Raw genomic sequence first — 18,453 nt, forward strand, 5'->3', positions numbered from 1 at the left:
TAGCTTTGTTATTGTTTTGTTGTATTATGTGCAATTTATTCATGAATATTTCCTTTACTTGTAAATTAATGTCTTATTTATTTAAATATTGCTCTTATTATAGTTATATAAAAATATTTATATATTTTAATTGAATCATATTATTTTAATTATGATCAAGTTAATCTCAATTCAACTACGGTTAAACCACTAATTTAAAATTACTATCCTGATTAGTTCAAAGTTTTTAATAACTATTGGATAACTGTACTTTTTATTTTTAAAAATATGAAAAAAATAGTCGTCATTATATTATATAAAACAAAATTATTTAATTATGGGTAAAATATTATTTTTTTTGAATTTTTTTCTTTAATCTTTTATATTGTTTAAGTCCTATATACAAAAAATATTTACTTTAGTTCATTCTTAATTTTTAACTAAGTTTGGCATGGATAATAACCAAATAATTATCTAAAAATATTATTTTATTTATTATGTTTGTTTAGTAGTAGAGCCGGAAATTCGTACATGTCCAAATTTTATTTTTAAAATTATTTTTAATTTAAAATTAATTATCTTATTTATAAAATATAAAATATAATTTTTTGGACAAAAAAATGGTTTATATGACTCAATTTTTTTTTAAAAATTAATATTAAAATATATTTTAATTATTATTTTGAGATATTTTATTTAATTAAAAATAATAAAAATGAAAAAATATAAATATTTTTATTTTTTTTAAAATAACTATAGTAATACACTCAAATATATGGTATTTTAAAATAAAATGATATAAAACTTAAAAAATAATTAATATTTATTATATTATATATTTTTAAAAAAATTATTTTTTTTATTCGGGTATTTGGGCCAAACCTGAATCCGACCAGGCTTAGTCTAAATTTTCTTAGGCCTATTTAAGCGTTTGAATATAACCGAATAATAAAAAATATTATTTTTTTTAAATTTAAATTTAAATCTTTTGGATAGATTTAAATTGATCTGTTAAATTTAATTTAAACTTACTGACTCTAATTTTTCTCCCTCAAAAGCATCAAATGAGTCAAATAATTGTGAGACCCTCTGTTAGAGATTATACGGAGTGTGTCAAAGCAGCGGCAGAGGCCCATCTCTTGTTACTTTTTGCTGCTTTCGGTCAATATCAAAATCTTGAAGACATCAACCTCGCTAAAAAGGTAAAAATTCCCCAACTCTCGATTTCTGTATGTGTGGTAGCAGCTTCGTTACTTATTCGTATACCACTTTACCAGCATTTATTCATAAGGCCTATCATGCGTTGGCCGCGTGTCCCTCGCTTTATCTGCTTTATCTATCGGAGTTACCCTCCTTTTCCTTTCTTAACCTCCACTTTTCCTTCTTCAGGTTGTCTCTCTCTCACGAAGACAGCTGGTTGTCATTAGATCCATAGATGGATCGTCGCATCATTTCGCTCGCTGGTTCTGCCTATATAAGCCCATATACCCACATTGTACTCTTTCCATGCCAAAACACTGCTTTTCCCACTCAGCTGCGTACGAAGCTTAGTACTCTTATCTTCTTCGCATTATCATATATCTCCTCCTTCTTTGTGTTTCAATCAAAAAAACGATCAATCCCGGATAGAGTTTCCTATAATCCTCATCCAAGCAAGCTTCAAAATCCCATCTTTTCTGTACAATATGAAGAAAAAAGCATCCGGGCTGGTGAAACAGATTATAGCCGGTCTAAGTTCAATGGCAAAGGCCAAGACCGTGTCTCTGAGGACAAAAGCAAGTGCCATCAAGGCTCGTCTGATTATATTCTCACTTCTAAGGAATAAGAAGTTTCTAATGAGCTCCCTCTCGGAGAAGCTCCAATCTGTTCTCGGCCAAAATCCTCATCCCAATGAAGAGTGTTTCTTGGAAGATGGCACCGACCAGAGCAAAGCCATCGTGTTGCACAATGACGCTGTCCACGCCTACGAGGCCCTGGCCAATCCCAGCGACACCCAGGTGGTGGAGGACAGAGACCAGGATGGCTATGAAAGTTACTACTGGTACGAGGAAGACGAGGGCAAGTACCCGGATCTGACACACACTTTGTTCGAGTCCGAGGATTTGGATTTTGGAGGGTCTGTGATTGACATGGTGAAGAACTCGAAGGAGGAAGCAGGGGAGGAGTTCAAAATGGAAGACGAGGTTGACCACATGGCAGACCTGTTCATCAGGAAATTCAGGAGGCAGATAATATTGCAGAAGCAAGAATCACTCAAGAGGCTGCAGGAAATGCAGCAGAGTGGTGCATGAACAACATACTGGTATATACAAGTTTAGCTCAACCTTTCTCCCTTCATTACGTTTTTAATTAGAATAAGGGAGGGCCGCAAGTTAAGCTTTTTCAATTAGCTGTGCTTATTTTCTGAGTTCTGATGCTCAATACTGGCAGAGGGCAAGAATAACTCAGAATTCGCGCTGGTGATTCTTCCTTTTAGTGTTGGAAATTCATTGAAGTGCCTTGCATGTAATGGTACAAATGCTGGTGTATTTCAGCATGATGATCTGCAAATCTGTAACGTGAAGCCTGCCTAACTAATTGAGCTGTAATAAATAATGGACTTTGCATTTTTTCCCCCTAATTGAATGAGGGATTCTGATTCAAATTGCTGGTATTAATTGTGTTAGTAAAGTGTGGCAAGAGTATAACAACTAGAAACTCATTTTTGGCCTTGAGAAAAAGCATCTGTGAGCTGTGACAGAAGTACTATAACGGTTAGAAATTGAGAGGGAGGCATCTAAGGTACATGTGGAAGGAGCCAAACCAATAAGAGAAAAGTTAGAATATTTGGAACAAAAGGTGCAAGGTATAGCTAGGAAGCATGTGCTGTGCACTGATCTCCTGGCAAGCTAGGACAAACTATAAACGAAACAGCTTCTTCCTCTCTGAAGTTTCCTAAGCACTCACCTTCATAACAATTCCTTTAGATGAAGCATGCAAAAGACGAGGAGGAGGTGCTTGCTTACTTGGAAGGTTTTCTTGCTAGGCTGGTTTGATTTAATATAACCGATTTATATAAAAGTCTTAGAAGGTAACATATATATATATATATATATATATACTGTTTACACTTTACAAAGTAGCATTTATATTATAGTATAGTATAGTGCATGTAAATGTTAAATTAGGTAGGTCATAGGTGGCTCTAGTCTAGCATTGATCATGGTGATTTGGCCTGATCTTCTTCTTAATACTCTCTCATGCATTGTACAAAGGATTGGATAAGAATCGACTTTAATTTTACCAAAAGTTTAGTCTTTTTTTATGAAAAAAAAAATTAGGTTAGACAATTTGTAATCTGATCTGATCTAGTTATAATCTGAAGATTAATAAATCAAACTTGATCTATAGAATTAAAAGATTAATCTCAATAGTTCAATACTCACTTAATTTTTTTTTCTTGTATGAGAAGTAACAATTCATTTCATCATAATAAACTCAATTAAGATAATAAAAATATTTATAGTCATAAAAAATCCATAACAATCTCTAAGAACAACAAAAAATATTTTAGTTACAATCTACATGATTCAAATTCATAACTTTAACAACAACAATAACATTCAATAAATTTCAGCAATATGTCTAATATATATTACAATAAAAATTTAGTGGCAAACTAAATTAAAATTACAATAAATAGAAAGGTGAAATGTGAATGAAGGAAACACTACATTCAAACTTTAAACTATTCAAATATATTAAAATAATTAACATTATATTAAAATAATTTCATATGATTGGGTCCGGAATGGATCAAGTGGCTTGAGAGCTTGATCTCTTATCTAGTCAAATCTAAAAAGCTAGTTTGATCTTTTTAGTCTTTTAGATTAATTATTTTACTAGATTGAATAGCATTAGACTTGTTCGGGTTAGACAGAACAATTGAACTTTTACATATCCCTACTCTTTCATACCACAATATAAGTAATTTTTTAAAAGTCTTGTTTAATTTAAAATGTAGGACATTGAGTAAATATTTAATATTTTTTCAATTACACCCTTGCTTTATTAAGTAAATAATAGGATTGTTTTAAATAAGTCAATTGTCATATTTATTATTCTTAAAAGCACATTGAAGATATGTGTAAATTTTTAAAAATTTGGAATCTTAACTAACCATTTTAAAAACATAAACCAGTTGACAATGATTTATATCAAGAATACTAAAAATAAAAATCAAGTTTCATGAGTTCCAAGCCAGACGTAAGCAACTAGTATTGGGGTGCATGAACCACATGGGAAAGAAAACGATGTTTTTAAATTTTTAGTAGTCTTTTGTTTTTTCGCCGCTGATTGGTTCCGCAAATTACAAAAGCCAATCAAAAGCAAGATATACGATTTTTTTTTAGCCTGCTATAAACAATTTTATTTAATTATATTATAAACATATAATATAAATATTTTGTAAATATAAGTCAATTTTATATTTTATAATTCATGAATCCCGCAGATATTTGAATTTAAATTCATAATGTAAAATTTGGTTTTAATCAGTGTACTACTTATTTAGAAATATATATATATATATATATATGCATGTATGTAGTACGTACATATATGATGGCCGCAAATCAACAATTTTTTTCCTTGGCATTTAACATTTTATTTAAGCATGTGTGTTTTTGGGAGAAAAAAAAATTCTGCTGTAGCAAATTAGCGCTCGATAACTATAATTCCTGGTGTACCCCAGGGTAAGGCGGTTCCCATTGAATTTCGAAACGAATTCTTGCCATGAATCCTTTGCGCGCTGCATTGTTGTTACCCGAGGATCAAATTCCAGGCTTCGCGCTTGAGGAAGTATCCCGCGGGACCGACGATTTCTGTTTTCCTCAACCCTAAAATGTAAAGAAAACAGTTCAGGCGGAGTTCAATTTTTCGATCTGACATTATTCTCGATTGTCTTTCTGCGAAGTGGGATCTTATTCAAAGCAGACCATATGGGTTGCCTGGACACTGATCAGGATAACCCATCTCAAAGTTCAGCGCTGGCAACTGATGGTGATGCACCCACTGGTAATACCATCGAATTTCTTCAATTGAGTGTATCCTGATTTGCGTTGTCCTAATTTGCTTTAATTTCTCTACGGGATTGCATTTTACATGGGTGTTCGCTTATGCATATCTACGACTCGTCTCGCCTTGCTATCAAGTCTTTTTGTTGTCATCTTATTTCAAATTCCTCTTTCTGCTTCAGCATATCTATGTTTGCTTCCCTGTTGTTATTCAGAACTTTTCGTTATCTAGATATCCACGGATTGCTATCAAGCCGCTCCATACCCCGGGAGGAAGGGTTCTGTGATGAACTTTTAATGCCTTGGTGTGGAAGTCTGAGTCTCCTGAAAGCTTGCTTTTGATAATTGAAAATACCAATCCATCTCAATTTTCCTTTTATAATTTTAGATGCAGGAGATGATGTCAAATTGAGTTCTAGGGACCAAAGAGAAGCTCTACCAGGTGAGCCCAAGTGTGTCCTATGTGGCCGCTATGGTGAGTACATATGTGATGAAACGGATGACGATGTGTGCAGCTTGGAATGTAAACAGAAACTACTACGCAGAACTGACCCATGTCCTACTGTCACTCGTTCGTCTAAGATTGTTGCTGCAACTGATGAGTGCTTTTATGTTAGAGAGAATGATTATGAATCAGGTACTTCATCTAGAGATGACGCTGATATGCTTAGAAAGAAACTCAACATTAATGTGAAGGGTGATGTAGTAGGACCAATATTGTCATTCACGGGTTGCAACCTTCCTGATAAGCTCCTCCACAATATAGAAGCTGCAGGATATGACGTGCCCACACCTGTCCAGATGCAGGCAATCCCAAATGCTTTGATAGGCAAAAGCATGCTTGTTTTGGCTGATACAGGATCTGGAAAGTCTGCTTCATTTTTAATTCCAATAGTTTCTCATTGTGCAAGGCATCGTCTTGAGCATGTTTCTGATAAGAAGACGCCATTAGCTATAGTGTTAACACCTACGAGAGAGCTCTGTATTCAGGTTGAAGAGCATGCTAAATTGCTTGGAAAGGGATTACCTTTTAAAACTGCACTTGTGGTTGGTGGTGATGCCATGGCTAGGCAGCTCTATCGCATTCAACAAGGAGTAGAACTGATAGTAGGAACTCCGGGAAGGCTGGTTGATCTTTTAACAAAGCATGAGATTGACTTGGATGATATGACGACATTTGTTGTAGATGAGGTGGACTGCATGCTGGAAAGGGGTTTCCGTGATCAGGTCATGCAGATATATAGGGCTATGGCCCAGCCTCAGGTCTTGATGTATTCTGCAACAATCTCTCATGAGTTAGAGAAGATGGCAAACTCTCTGGCAAAAGATACTGTGGTTATATCTGTTGGTGAGCCTAATAGACCAAATAAGGCTGTGAAGCAACTAGCTATTTGGGTTGAGTCAAAGCAGAAGAAGCAGAAACTGTTTGACATTTTGGTTAGTAAGCAGCATTTTAAGCCACCTGTGGTTGTGTATGTGGGGTCTAGACTTGGGGCAGATCTTCTGGCCAATGCCATTACAGTCACCACTGGAATTAAAGCGCTGTCAATTCACGGGGAGAAGTCTATGAAGGAAAGGAGAGAAATAATGAGGTTCTTTTTAGTAGGTGAGGTTCCAGTGGTTGTGGCGACTGGAGTTTTGGGTAGTGGGGTTGATCTAGTAGGCGTAAGACAGGTAATTGTGTTTGACATGCCTAATTCAATTAAGGAGTATGTACATCAGATTGGAAGGGCGTCTAGAATGGGAGAGGAAGGTCAAGCCATAGTTTTTGTGAATGAGGAAAATAAGAATGTCTTTGCAGAGTTGACTGAAGTCTTAAAATCTACCGGAGCAGCTGTGCCTCGGGAGCTTGTCAACTCACGATATACCAAGGGATTTTTCTCCGGTGGCAAAGGTACGAAAAAGAGGAAGAATAGGTCGTGAAGGCGTGAACTTTTCAATCGCATGCAAAATCACTTCGCACTTTTGTCTCTGCCTTCTTGGAAAATGTCCCTGGAAGGATCCAAGCATTTGTTACACTTTGAAAGATGATTTATTGACGGTTAAATGAATACAAATCAATGGTCATTTTATGACACGACCAGCATAAGCTCAGGATAGTTTCCAACTTAGAAAGTCTCAGCTGTTTCATGCTCCAGTCTGAGATTAAAGAAAAGGATGACACACCGTCCTTGTATATATATATATATATAGTAAAAATTGCCTTAGATAGCCCATACAGTCAGGATCTTTTGTAACAGGTAAAATGTTGGTTTAATCCATCAATCCCAGCCAGAGATTGCTAAAATTTTGACTCAGGCTTGTGTTTCATGGTACGTAAAGCTTCTGCTGAGACAATCACGTTACCCTCCTTTTCCCCGTCAGACAACGACGTTGGAATTGGACACGCAAGAAAAGAATGGGAGAAAACTTGTCAAGGGTTAAACTTCTATGTGGAAAGAGTGTGCTAAAGCTGCGGCTTGTAGCTTGTAACTTGTAAGGATCTTATGGTAGATATGGAACCTCGACTCTACACCACTACTCGGGAATCACGAAGCGATGTCAAGTATTTCCTAACAAGCAAGTCAAAGTGGGGCTAGTTCCGAATCATCCGGGAGAAAAGTTGCGCGTCTTCATTCATGTCTGGGCGACTCTACCCGATTTTGACAGATCTGTTAGTTCTTGCGTTTCTCTTTCTCAGAACCCGCGGAATCCAACAACCTTCTCAAATCTCAACTGCCAACCAACGGCAACCACGTCGCTGTCTTTTCTATTACAGTTGATCATCCTAATTTTGGGCAAAGCTTATGTCTATATTTTTATGATTTAAATGAAAAATGAACAATCACTTTTCATCGCGTCATCACCCGTACAAGACAGATTAGAGTCTAAGATTTTGTGTATGATGCGTCGAACTCAGTGGGTCTTAATTGCAGCTAAGAGTATAGCGTGAATTTGAAATAATTAAACATCTCTTCTTGGTACATTTGATTTCGTCCTTCATCAAATACATTTCATAAGATCTTCAGCATTACGCATAGATATTCCAGCAAGATTGCAGGTATTTGTGTCTTTTTAACTTCGTATTGGCGATTCCCAAAAAGGGAGGGGGGGGGGGAACTGACTTCGTACTGGTGATATTTTGATCTTCTCGTTGGACTTTTTTATTATCTAATTTATCTAATTGTTTAATGTTTATCATTTCATTGAATTTTCTGTTTGTTTAATTGCTTTGCTCTGGTAATCCATTTCATGTTCTCCCTTGAATTTGTTTGGGTCTTGGGCGAAACGTTCTTACAATTGCTGTATCAAGAGGTCCGATCTGATTACTATCCTTCATTAATCCATGCAACCGTTGTTGTAAACTCTCCTTTTATCAATCAAAAAATTAATGGATTAAACTACGTCGTCCGTGAGATATTCCTGAAATTCAGTCTGTATATGATCGTAAGAAATATATGTTATACTTAAAAGCCATTTTTACGTTTAGATTCTACTTAATGTTGCGAAAAGTTTGCTAATACCAGTTTCTTGATGGCATGGGTCATCATCATTGTGCACATGATTATCGTGATAGTTCTCTTTCTGTCATGATGCTTTTCTGCGTGAATATATGCAGAGATGGAAGGATTGGTGTGAAACTACTTTCAATGGGACAGATTCCCTTTGACTTTTCTGTTACCTTACAATTTTTTTTTTTTTTCCTTGGGTGATTCCTTTATGCTTTAAACTGATTTCATGGCTCAATAGGTGCATAATAATCGCGATTTTGCTAAATTATACTGTATCTAGACATGAGGAACTGAATAGCAAAGACGCAAAGCGCTTGTCAATTCGATGGTTGAACTTGCACTTATTAATGTTTGATAATCATCAAGGCCTTTCAATTTTTGCAGGTTTACTAGCTGAGGATCATTGTGAAATTGGCTTTAGGCGTTAGCTTGAAGTTTTCCACCAATCGCCAGACCAGGGCTTTTGTACCAGTTTTCCAGCAATCGATGGGTGAAAGTTCTAGTTCAACATCTCGTAGCAGTCAGAATGACACTGAGGATGATCGGATGATTGCTGTTGTACTATCAGAAGAGTATGCCAAATTGGATGGTGCAGTTGGCACCCGACTTTCCAACTTGGCACCTGTTCCTGTAAGGTCATGCTTACTTTCTGTTGTAGTAACTGATTTTCTGATTTTTTTTCCTGTAAAAGAGAAAGAATTTTGGTTTCTGAGTTTGATACTGCTTTTGAATTATGATTGTTGATTCGAAAATAAATACTACTGTGCGTATCTAATAAGTGATAACTTGGACACGACGAAGGGGAAGGAATGGGATTTAAATGTAGCTGGGTCTGGTTTTCTTATTTTCTGTCATTATCTTTCTCTCCCATGCATTTTGTCTAACTTTATGTGTGCCTCTAAAGTTCCTTTCCTCGACTTCTTGAAATTGTAGCATGTGCCCCGGATAAATTCCTTCATCCCCAACATAAGTGATGCCAGGATGGATCACCAGCGTCTGCTTGACAGGTACTTATTGTAGTTACAGAAATTTAGTAATTTTTGTGAGAAATATTCTAAATCTTTGAAGGCTCTGCATGTACCCTTTTGAAAGAAAGCGGGCAATATCTGCAGGGGTGTAAGATATGCACTCGTATATTTATCTGTTTAAATAGGGACAAGTATTTTGCATAATTTTTCTTGCTTGGAAGAGATACAGATAGAAACAGTACACAAATTAGTCATTCAATGAAATTTACTTTAGCGGAGACAAGTTATCTTACATTGTCAAGAAGAAAGTGTGGAGTGGACTGGAGATCCATATTAATTTATATGGGCAGCTATTTGTTTGTGCCTAGAAGGCTAGAAATATATGATGAAGAGCAAGTTTGGTTTCACATTAGAAACAACCAAAATCATGCCCAAATGTTGCTGGTTTCCAACATGAAACCACACGTGCACAAAATAAAACTGCTGCCGACAATATTCTTGATAAGACCAATAAATGGGCATCTTTCAACCTCAAGGAATAGATAGTGATCTGAGTCTGCAGGGCTTTATATGAGAAATGGTGTAATTAAATTTATCATGGACCTTTCGTTCGAAAAAAAAAAATTATCACGGACCTGTTAAGACTATAGGATTGAATGCAATAACTGCGTTATTCCTTGGCCTGGTATATACAGATTCTGAAGTATCATTTACGTCCAAAAAAAAAAAAAACGATTCTGAAGTATCAAGGTTTATGACTATAGTCTACAGCTTCGAGAATTGTTGAATCTAATTGTTTTGGTTGTTGACCGTGGTTGTACAAATTGATGTCTTAGGAACCTAGGTTTGTAAAATAATGAAGACCGACTCAACTAATAAAATGATACAAATTCATTCCTGCTCTACCTGAAGTGGAGGTATTAAATAATTTTCTTCACTTTTACAGGCTAAAAATATATGGTCTACGTGAACTTATAGTCTCTGGTGATGGAAATTGTCAGGTATTTTATTTTGCAAATACATTTACAAACATGAGCCTTTCGGAACTTCATAATAATTCTCACTATATTGCAGTTCCGGGCGATTTCAGATCAGCTGTACAAGTCACCTGAACATCACAAGTATGTTCGAAGAGAGATTGTAAAACAGGTGCAATGCGTCAGTATCTGTCATGTGGAAAAGATAGAGCCTGTTAGGTTTCTAATTGTGAGAGCGTGTGGTTTCCTTGAGTTACAATATGCTTAACTGGGTTGACATAGTTGATGTTCCAGATGTATGATAATGATTTTCCTTTTTTGCTTGATGTTTCTCCTTGCCAGCTCAAAGATCATCGTTCCTTATATGAATACTATGTCCCAATGAAGTACACACAGTATTGCAAGGAAATGGCTAAGTGCGTATTTTTCCACTGAATTATAAGTTGCTATTTATTATAAATGCAATGAGCCATTAGCCCACTACATTTGTTAGTAATTGATGGGTGGTACTCAAGTTAGATGGAACATTTCCTTCAAAAGCTACCTAGTGAAATGGGAGATAACCAGCGCATTTAGATGCACCACAAAATATTCATACTACATATGGGACTTTAGGCATTCTATACTTAGCCTCCACTCTTCACCAGTAATATTTTCATGCATATGCTAGTGTTAACTTACTGCATTCACTTTCTTTCTGGCACAGCTCTGGAGAATGGGGCGACCATGTTACCTTACAGGCAGCTGCTGACAAGGTTCGTGATGCTGTGTTAAATTAGTTTGTTTGACTTACAAGAGTTAATGCATTCTGCGAAGAACAAGACCATCTGTTTAGTAATATTGATGGTAGTCAACAGTTTTTTTTTTTTTTTTTAAATTTTATGTGTGCTGTGATGTAAGCCTCACATTTGGTGTAATGGGAAAGCATAAATTCATATACGCGATTATAAGAAACTGGATTTCAGCTTTATCTGTCAGTGAGTGAAGACATATGGTGCTGAATATGATCCCGAAGTAACCACTTGAGTTGCAAGTAATCGTTCCTTATCAAAGGTGAAAGGACTTGTAAGGCTAAGTTGTAGATCTATGTAGGAGAGCTTGCTGTGCTACGATTTATATATAGCAGATGGTAGATGAAATACGCTAATGACAATGATGATGTTATGGTAATGCATTTTTATGAAACCCTTGTGTAAGTAGAGTTCTTGCACTGACTTCATTCTGCCCAGAGAAGTTGCATCTGAAATTTCTTAGCATCTTACATTAAACACTCTGACTCCTTTGAGCTTATTTCTTGTGTGTCGCTGTCAACATGTAGTACTATGTTGATTTATTCTCTATAATGTAGTTTGCTGCAAAGATATGTCTTTTGACATCGTTCAGAGACACGTGTTTTGTTGAAATTACGCCGCTGAATAGAGTGCCAAAGTGTGGTAAGAGCTCCATGTTCATTATTGTTTCAATCATTATACTCGAAATTGTTATTAATCTCAGCAACGTCCTATTCCTATGATTACCTTCATTTTCTCAAATGATGCAGCGTTATGGCTGAGCTTCTGGTCTGAGGTTCATTACAATTCACTGTATGCATTTCAGGGTGCGTTAGCCTTTCTATGAACTGACCCTTTTCCGATAAAAACTACAAATTCTGCTGTGGACAGGTACTGAGGACGAACCTATTGATGGATTAATGATTTATTTAATTTTTTGTTGCAGGTGCCCCGGTCAGGCATAAACCAAATAAGAAACACTGGTTGTTCTAGTAGGATTTAGACAAGAAACGTCAAGGAGATAATTAGATACACACACACACATAGAGCCAAGCGTTTGCATGCCCCTTTCTTTTTGCTTACATCCACACATAATTTATGTTTTTTTCTTTTATTTTAAGTGACACAAGAAACAATTTCACCAAGTAGCATAGATACATGATTTGTATTATTATCTTGACGTCATTATAATTTTTGGGGGTTAGTATTGAACAACTTCCATGGAAGAAATTGAAGCTTAATCTATGGAATGGGGCGTGCATGTGTCCTCCATGTGAGCTTCACATGATATTAGTGGTCTGGAATTTCTCCCTTCTTATCACAAACTTGGTGCCTGCGAATGCTACAAGTTACGCCATTGTTGTGTGGGGTTCAACGCAAGTTCAACTCGGCTCTTACCTCGGGTCAAAGTCCCCCTCCCCCCACCAAAAAAAAAAAAAAACCTCAGCTCTTGCCTGAATATTCTGAAGAGAAGCTACTAGTTTGTTTGGCAATTTATTTTGAGAATAATTTTTTATTTTTTAAAATGAAAAAAAAATTATTTAGTAACGTGTTTTTAAAAAATATTTAAAAAAAGATTATTTTAAAGAATAAAATAACAAAAATGTTTTTTAAATGTTCTGAGATAATTGTTCTGAAAAAAAAAACGTATTTTTATTTTTTGGTTCTTAAACATACTCTACAGCTCCTTTCTCTCTAGTGAACAGTTATGCCTTTTCACATTATCATTCGATATCTTCTGTTAAAGTATAGACCTTTTTTACGCATGAATTAGACATAAGGAATTATACAGATTTTAAAAAGGTTTTTAATCGTTTCTTTAAAATATAAATTATTTTTTAAAATTACAAGGATGAAACTAAACATTTTTAAAAAAATAGATAGGAATTAAAAGTATGATTTCTTATGAGAAATTTATTTATTGTAGTTTTGTTGGAAAAAGAGAGAGAAAATGAAAACAGACTACCCAAATGTTATAATTTGGTGAGCATTATTTATCAGGAAGGAAGTTAGAGACAAGTTCTTAAATAAGTTGAATTATTTTTTCCGTTGTATCCAAAAAAATAAATAAGTTGAACTATAAGACCTGAATCACATGTGTTCTCTCTTGAAAGAAGGGGAAAGAAATAATGAAGTCGGCATCAAAGGATTTGCCAGGTATATATACCTAATAATGTTCTTAATACGACCATTTTGTGACACGCAAGCTGTTAAATAATTAGACCCATCAATCAATTGTTTAGAAATGGTTGGGTTGTATTGTACCTCAATCGATCACAGAATTGAAATTCTACTGGTTTATATTAAATGAACGGGATTTTTCATCAAAACGATGATTAGTTTGGAAGTAAAACAGCATTTTATTTAACTAATTTTGTTGTTGATCTACTAACAAAGATTGATTCAGTTGACAAGAATTTAATCTATAAGGTTGTAAGTTCAAATTTTACTGTTAATATAAGCATTTTATTGGTAAGCAATTTGTAAATACTTTTATAAATATTCTTTAAATTTAAAACATGCTCTAACTTTAGTAAGCTCTTGAAAACTAACTCACCTGTACTTTTTTTAATATAAAAAAAATTGTTGTTGCTCTTGATTTTGTTGTCGCGGTTTTATTTTAGTTATGTGACAGTTAGCTGCATGGGATTGAGATTTGCTTGTATGTAGAATATGCAGATGAGTTGGCAAATATTGATTGATGCATGCGCTTCTTCCCTCCAACCTATTATTCACCTGATTACCTCAAATGTATAGTTGATTTAGAAATTGATATATTTACATTTTCGTATTTCATTTTTTTTTATAAATTTCATGGGTAAATTACAAATTGATACTTTAATCATGTGTGCCAATTTTTTAGAAATGAAATCAGTAACAAAGATTACATATAGTAACAAAAGCATACAAAGGAAGCATATTTTATATATGCATTAATAGGATCAAGAGATGAGAAAAGGAAATTGATGCGGTATACAATAATACGATAACATTAAATGGTGATAATATATTAATTTTACGATACTTGCTGATCTTCTACTGTGTCCCATCAAAATCCACTAATTATGACTTAAAATCATGTGCAGTTCTGTTACAATTGTAAGAGGGCGAGCGAGAGGATAATACAAAGAAAAGAAACTATATCTTTATTTTTTTTATTATATAACAATCTCTATATATAAAAATAAAACCATAAACAGTACTTAGCAATGACATGTGTCCTTAATTTTATTTTGCTTTATTTATTTTTTAATTTTTAAAATGAAATAAAACTATCTTACCCTCATATATCTCTTCATTATCTCAACTTTTTAACAAAGTAGAATTACAAGCAACATCTAACAATGACATGTGTTCCTAACTCTATTTTGCTTTCTTTATTTTTAATTTTTTAATTTAAAAAAATAAATAATACTACCTTACCTTAAAAATGTCTGCATTATCTCAACTTTTTAAAAAAGTAAAATCACAACCAGCATTTGATGGTAACATGTGTCCTTGACTCTATTTTGCTTCATTTATCTTTTTAATTTATAATTTTAAAAAATAAATAATACTATCTTACCTTTAAATATGTTCCAATTATCTCAACTTCTTAAAAAAATAAAACCGTGAGCAGCATTTGACATTGACACGTGTTCGTCACTTTGTTTTTCTTATTTTAAAGATTGCTTTAAATTTACTTGATCTTAACTGTTTCTTAATTACAATAACAAAAAATTTAAATAAAAATATCATATGCACCACAAATTATTTTATTTAGAAGTTAATAAAAACATTGTTTTAATACCTATAAATTTTAGTTTGGAATTAGTTTGTGTTTTGCAGATCTCAATAGCTAATATTAGAAAATTTACTTTCACCAAAAAAACATTTTATATCATGAATAATTATTGAATATTATTATTTATTTAAAATTATTTTTTTATTTTTTTTATACCCGTGCGAGCAACGTACTAGTTTATTAAAAATGATCTGTGCATGGAAAATGAAAAGGGCTTTTCCGGGAAATCAGGGTATTTGTGGTATTTTGACTTTCTTCACCATCGTCTTCTTTCCAAAAGCTTGTTTTTGATGATCCATTAAAGAAACGGCATTTTCAGCGTTTTAAAAAAGGCTCAGGTTCGAAAAGCCTAATTAAACGGGGATTCTGTTTTGGTCATGACTGGTGACTACAGTAAGATCTACATAATTCAAATACAATTGATGAAATTAAAATTAAGAAATTATTGAATTTGACAAAATAATAGTTAAAACAGCATATTGATTTTAGATTAGGAATATATTAAAACTATAAAAATAAAATTACATTAATCTCACGGGTTGAGTGGTGAACGATGAGCATTGAGCACCCAAAATCTTAATGTTTGCTCTTGTAATGTTTTGGAGTAAATGTTGTGAAGAGCTATGGGAAGGCCATTTGGGTGGTTCGTGGTGGTAGCCAGGCTCAATAAATATGGGCTTCTGCAGATCTCTGTATCTCAGTCCTCGGTAATGGCAAGCATGAGATTGAATTTATTCTCTTCTTTCGTTCTCTCTACTTTTCATTAACTGATTACTATTATATAGTAACTTTAATTTCCCTCTTTACTCGCCAAGATTCTGATTATCCAACACTTGACTTGACCCACAACCTGAGAGATCTACTTGGCATGAAAAGCACCAAATTACTCTCTCACATTTCTCTTGTAGTATTTATGACATTGAGAGAGATTTTGGTGGATCAATGGAAGGGGTGGTGGAACTTAAATTCAAAGCAATGAGCTGCCTAATAATTTTATTAACCATAAAAACGGTCGCTTCCGGCGCCATGAGGCTTGTTTTTGGCAGTGAAGGAAACCACACGTGTTCCTGATTCTGAGCTTTCAGCTTCCGAGACAATGCACGTTCTCTCTGTATCGGATAAGAAACACCCTCCCTTTCAGTTTAATCATAACCTGGTGGCCACTTATTTTTTATATTCCCATGCAGTTTCATACTTTATTTATCTCTATTTACTTTTGTTTTTTCATTTATATTTTTTTCTCATGTTCTTAAATACTGTCTTATTCTAAATTTCAAAGTATGATTACCATTTATTTTCAATTAATATACCCAGCCATGTCAGATAGATGTCAAGTATGTACTTAGGATGAAGGATAATTTTTTTTAAAAAAAAATACTTACTCCCTTATTATAGATAAAGCATTTTTAACTGATTTGTTATTTCATCAAAACCACATCAAATCTCAATAATTTTTAATTTTATCTCTAATAACGTTAATTAATATCATAGTAGCTAGTGATGAATAAAACACACAATTATTATATTTTTCCATTTTTTTTCAAAAACAAGAGCAAAACTTTTTAATTATTTAAAAACACCATGACATTTTATATTTAAGAATAAAATAAACTTATAGAAAATATCCTGTATATAAGGCCAGATGGAGTATTACATTGTATGTATATTTTGTTTTCTTTGTATATCTTCCATGAGGTCAGGTGAATAGAGATGAAAGAAGTAATTACTAGTGAGCAACAAGTTTCGGGCCTATCAAAACAATGAGAAACTAGTGAATCGCTATATATTTGTATCAATTCCATGATCATGTTTTGTATTCTCCAATTGTATTGGATGCACTTATCCCGAGGGGCTTCGTATAGTAATATTTTGAGGTATCTGAATTGTCAACTTAATTTCAAAGCAAACTCTTTAATTCCTTCCTCAATTCATTGGGAAGCAATATCATAAGAGCTGGATTAATTATATTTAATCAGCATGGGATCTGATTAATAATCCAGAAGACAGCACGAGAGGCTGCAACTGAGGGTGGTTTTAGGCACAACAACAGCTAATAGCCATAATTGTTTATGCGTTAATAATTGGGGACTCACTGTAACACAGAATTAGTTAATGGACGTAAACAGGCTAATCTGAGTTCACAAGAATCATGTGAGGGTGTCTCTAGAGGGAGATGCCAGATATTGGCCTCCACATGCCCTCCTCTCATTCGCCCAGATTTCTTGTTGGGAGATGCGCAATTAAGTTTATCAAAAGATAATGACTGACACGAGGGCAGAATTGTGAAATTCATAAAAGAATCAAAATTCAAAAGTCACCAAGTATTCAATTTTTGAATTACTCGATTGGTTGTGTCTTTTGGCTGTCCATCCATGTTCAATAACAAAAACCTGCAGCAAATCCATTATTTTCCATTGGATCGATGATAAAATTTATTAAAAAAAAACTTGTATACATAATTTTATATATTTTAAATATTTATTTTTAATTAGATTCAGATATATATCTTTTAGACATTATTTATCCTGTGACACATTTTATCATTAATATAATAAAATTTATATATTTTGATTTGATTGGATAAAATATAAACTTAAATGCACAAGTCTTGTTTTAAAATTTACTCCATCTATTTTAAATTATAAGGTATTTTTAAATAAAATATCACATATCAATAAACCTCATTAAATATACTTAACAATTTTATCTTTTCAAAAAAAATAAATTTTTAAAAATATCCATCATTTAATATATTGAAAAGAGAAAATATAAAAATTAATTATAGAGAGAAAGGATAATATTAAAATTATTACATTTAATAAAATCTTAATTTACCCAAAGTGTCTTATATTTTGAGATGAAAAAATTCTTTTAAAAATATACTATAATTTAAAATGAAAGTAGTATTACTCATGAATAACATTATTTTGTAATTTTTTATTATGCACTAAATAATCATAAAAAATTACAACATTAGTTCTTAGAAAAATAGAAAGTCATTGATATTCGTGGAAACTCATCACGCATCACCTATATTTCCTCTATAAACAATCCCATGGTCCGTAGATGTATCATCCGTCAATTTTCCATGGACGTTAATTTCAAACGACAGTTTTTTTAATACAATTTTTCTATCAAAAGTTAGTCAAAATCAGCGTAGAATTGTCGTCAGACGATTCTCAGCAAATTACGCTATTTTTCTATTGATTGCACGAGCACTTGCTCTGCGTAAAACCCATAATAGTTTTTTGGAATTAATTTAACAGTTTCGCCGAAAAAATATTATGCTAAAAATTAATGTATTATTTTTTAATATTCAAATGTATTTTACAGATATATTATAAAACTATTAGAATAATATTCTTTTTTTGGTTAAACTAGATGATGCAATATTTAATAGAAAAAATATTAAAGATTTTTTTACTTTCAA

The 18,453-nt window shown here is 33.4% G+C and overlaps 3 protein-coding genes across 6 annotated transcripts; all 3 read left to right on the forward strand.

The window, feature by feature from the left end:
* The first annotated feature begins 1,043 nt into the window (after nt 1-1,043).
* On the forward strand, nt 1,044-2,623 carry LOC129305568 (uncharacterized). The gene is made up of 2 exons (XM_054945563.1): nt 1,044-1,239; nt 1,459-2,623. The coding sequence occupies exons 1-2, from the start codon at nt 1,044-1,046 to the stop codon at nt 2,268-2,270; spliced, it is 1,008 nt and encodes a 335-aa protein (XP_054801538.1). The 3' UTR covers nt 2,271-2,623.
* Nucleotides 2,148-9,047, forward strand: LOC129307003 (DEAD-box ATP-dependent RNA helicase 41). Of its 3 annotated transcripts, none has more exons than XM_054947844.1 (4): nt 2,148-2,281; nt 4,802-5,034; nt 5,422-6,927; nt 8,909-9,047. In XM_054947844.1, exons 2-4 carry the CDS (start codon nt 4,959-4,961, stop codon nt 8,950-8,952), a joined length of 1,626 nt encoding a protein of 541 aa, XP_054803819.1. In that variant the 5' UTR covers nt 2,148-2,281; nt 4,802-4,958; the 3' UTR covers nt 8,953-9,047. The 3 variants fall into 3 exon arrangements, with proteins under 3 accessions (XP_054803819.1, XP_054803818.1, XP_054803820.1); XM_054947843.1 differs by having other exon boundaries at nt 2,153-2,281; nt 4,712-5,034; XM_054947845.1 differs by lacking the exon at nt 8,909-9,047 and adding an exon at nt 7,274-7,996 and having other exon boundaries at nt 2,153-2,281; nt 4,712-5,034.
* On the forward strand, nt 9,011-12,543 carry LOC129307004 (OVARIAN TUMOR DOMAIN-containing deubiquitinating enzyme 12-like). 2 transcript variants are annotated; one of them, XM_054947846.1, is made up of 9 exons: nt 9,011-9,154; nt 9,458-9,531; nt 10,439-10,493; nt 10,567-10,698; nt 10,812-10,885; nt 11,176-11,224; nt 11,818-11,902; nt 12,010-12,066; nt 12,186-12,543. In XM_054947846.1, exons 1-9 carry the CDS (start codon nt 9,011-9,013, stop codon nt 12,230-12,232), a joined length of 717 nt encoding a protein of 238 aa, XP_054803821.1. In that variant the 3' UTR covers nt 12,233-12,543. The 2 variants fall into 2 exon arrangements, with proteins under 2 accessions (XP_054803821.1, XP_054803822.1); XM_054947847.1 differs by having other exon boundaries at nt 10,567-10,641.
* Nucleotides 12,544-18,453: the final 5,910 nt, after the last annotated feature.

Source organism: Prosopis cineraria, unplaced genomic scaffold (genome assembly GCF_029017545.1).
Source record: "Prosopis cineraria cultivar Desert tree isolate PC_DT_omini unplaced genomic scaffold, ASM2901754v1 PC3, whole genome shotgun sequence".
Lineage (NCBI taxonomy): Eukaryota > Viridiplantae > Streptophyta > Magnoliopsida > Fabales > Fabaceae > Prosopis > Prosopis cineraria.

Bases quoted from the DNA above. Each gene is read 5' to 3' on its own strand.
- LOC129305568 (XM_054945563.1), top strand. From the start codon at position 1,044: ATGAGTCAAATAATTGTGAGACCCTCTGTTAGAGATTATACGGAGTGT. The intron at 1,240-1,458 runs GTATACCACTTT...TGCCTATATAAG, and splicing joins AGCAGCTTCGTTACTTATTC to CCCATATACCCACATTGTAC.
- LOC129307003 (XM_054947844.1), top strand. From the start codon at position 4,959: ATGGGTTGCCTGGACACTGATCAGGATAACCCATCTCAAAGTTCAGCG. The intron at 5,035-5,421 runs GTAATACCATCG...TTATAATTTTAG, and splicing joins TGATGGTGATGCACCCACTG to ATGCAGGAGATGATGTCAAA. The intron at 6,928-8,908 runs GTACGAAAAAGA...CAATTTTTGCAG, and splicing joins ATTTTTCTCCGGTGGCAAAG to GTTTACTAGCTGAGGATCAT.
- LOC129307004 (XM_054947846.1), top strand. From the start codon at position 9,011: ATGGGTGAAAGTTCTAGTTCAACATCTCGTAGCAGTCAGAATGACACT. The intron at 9,155-9,457 runs GTAAGGTCATGC...TTGAAATTGTAG, and splicing joins CCAACTTGGCACCTGTTCCT to CATGTGCCCCGGATAAATTC. The intron at 10,886-11,175 runs GTGCGTATTTTT...TTTCTGGCACAG, and splicing joins TATTGCAAGGAAATGGCTAA to CTCTGGAGAATGGGGCGACC.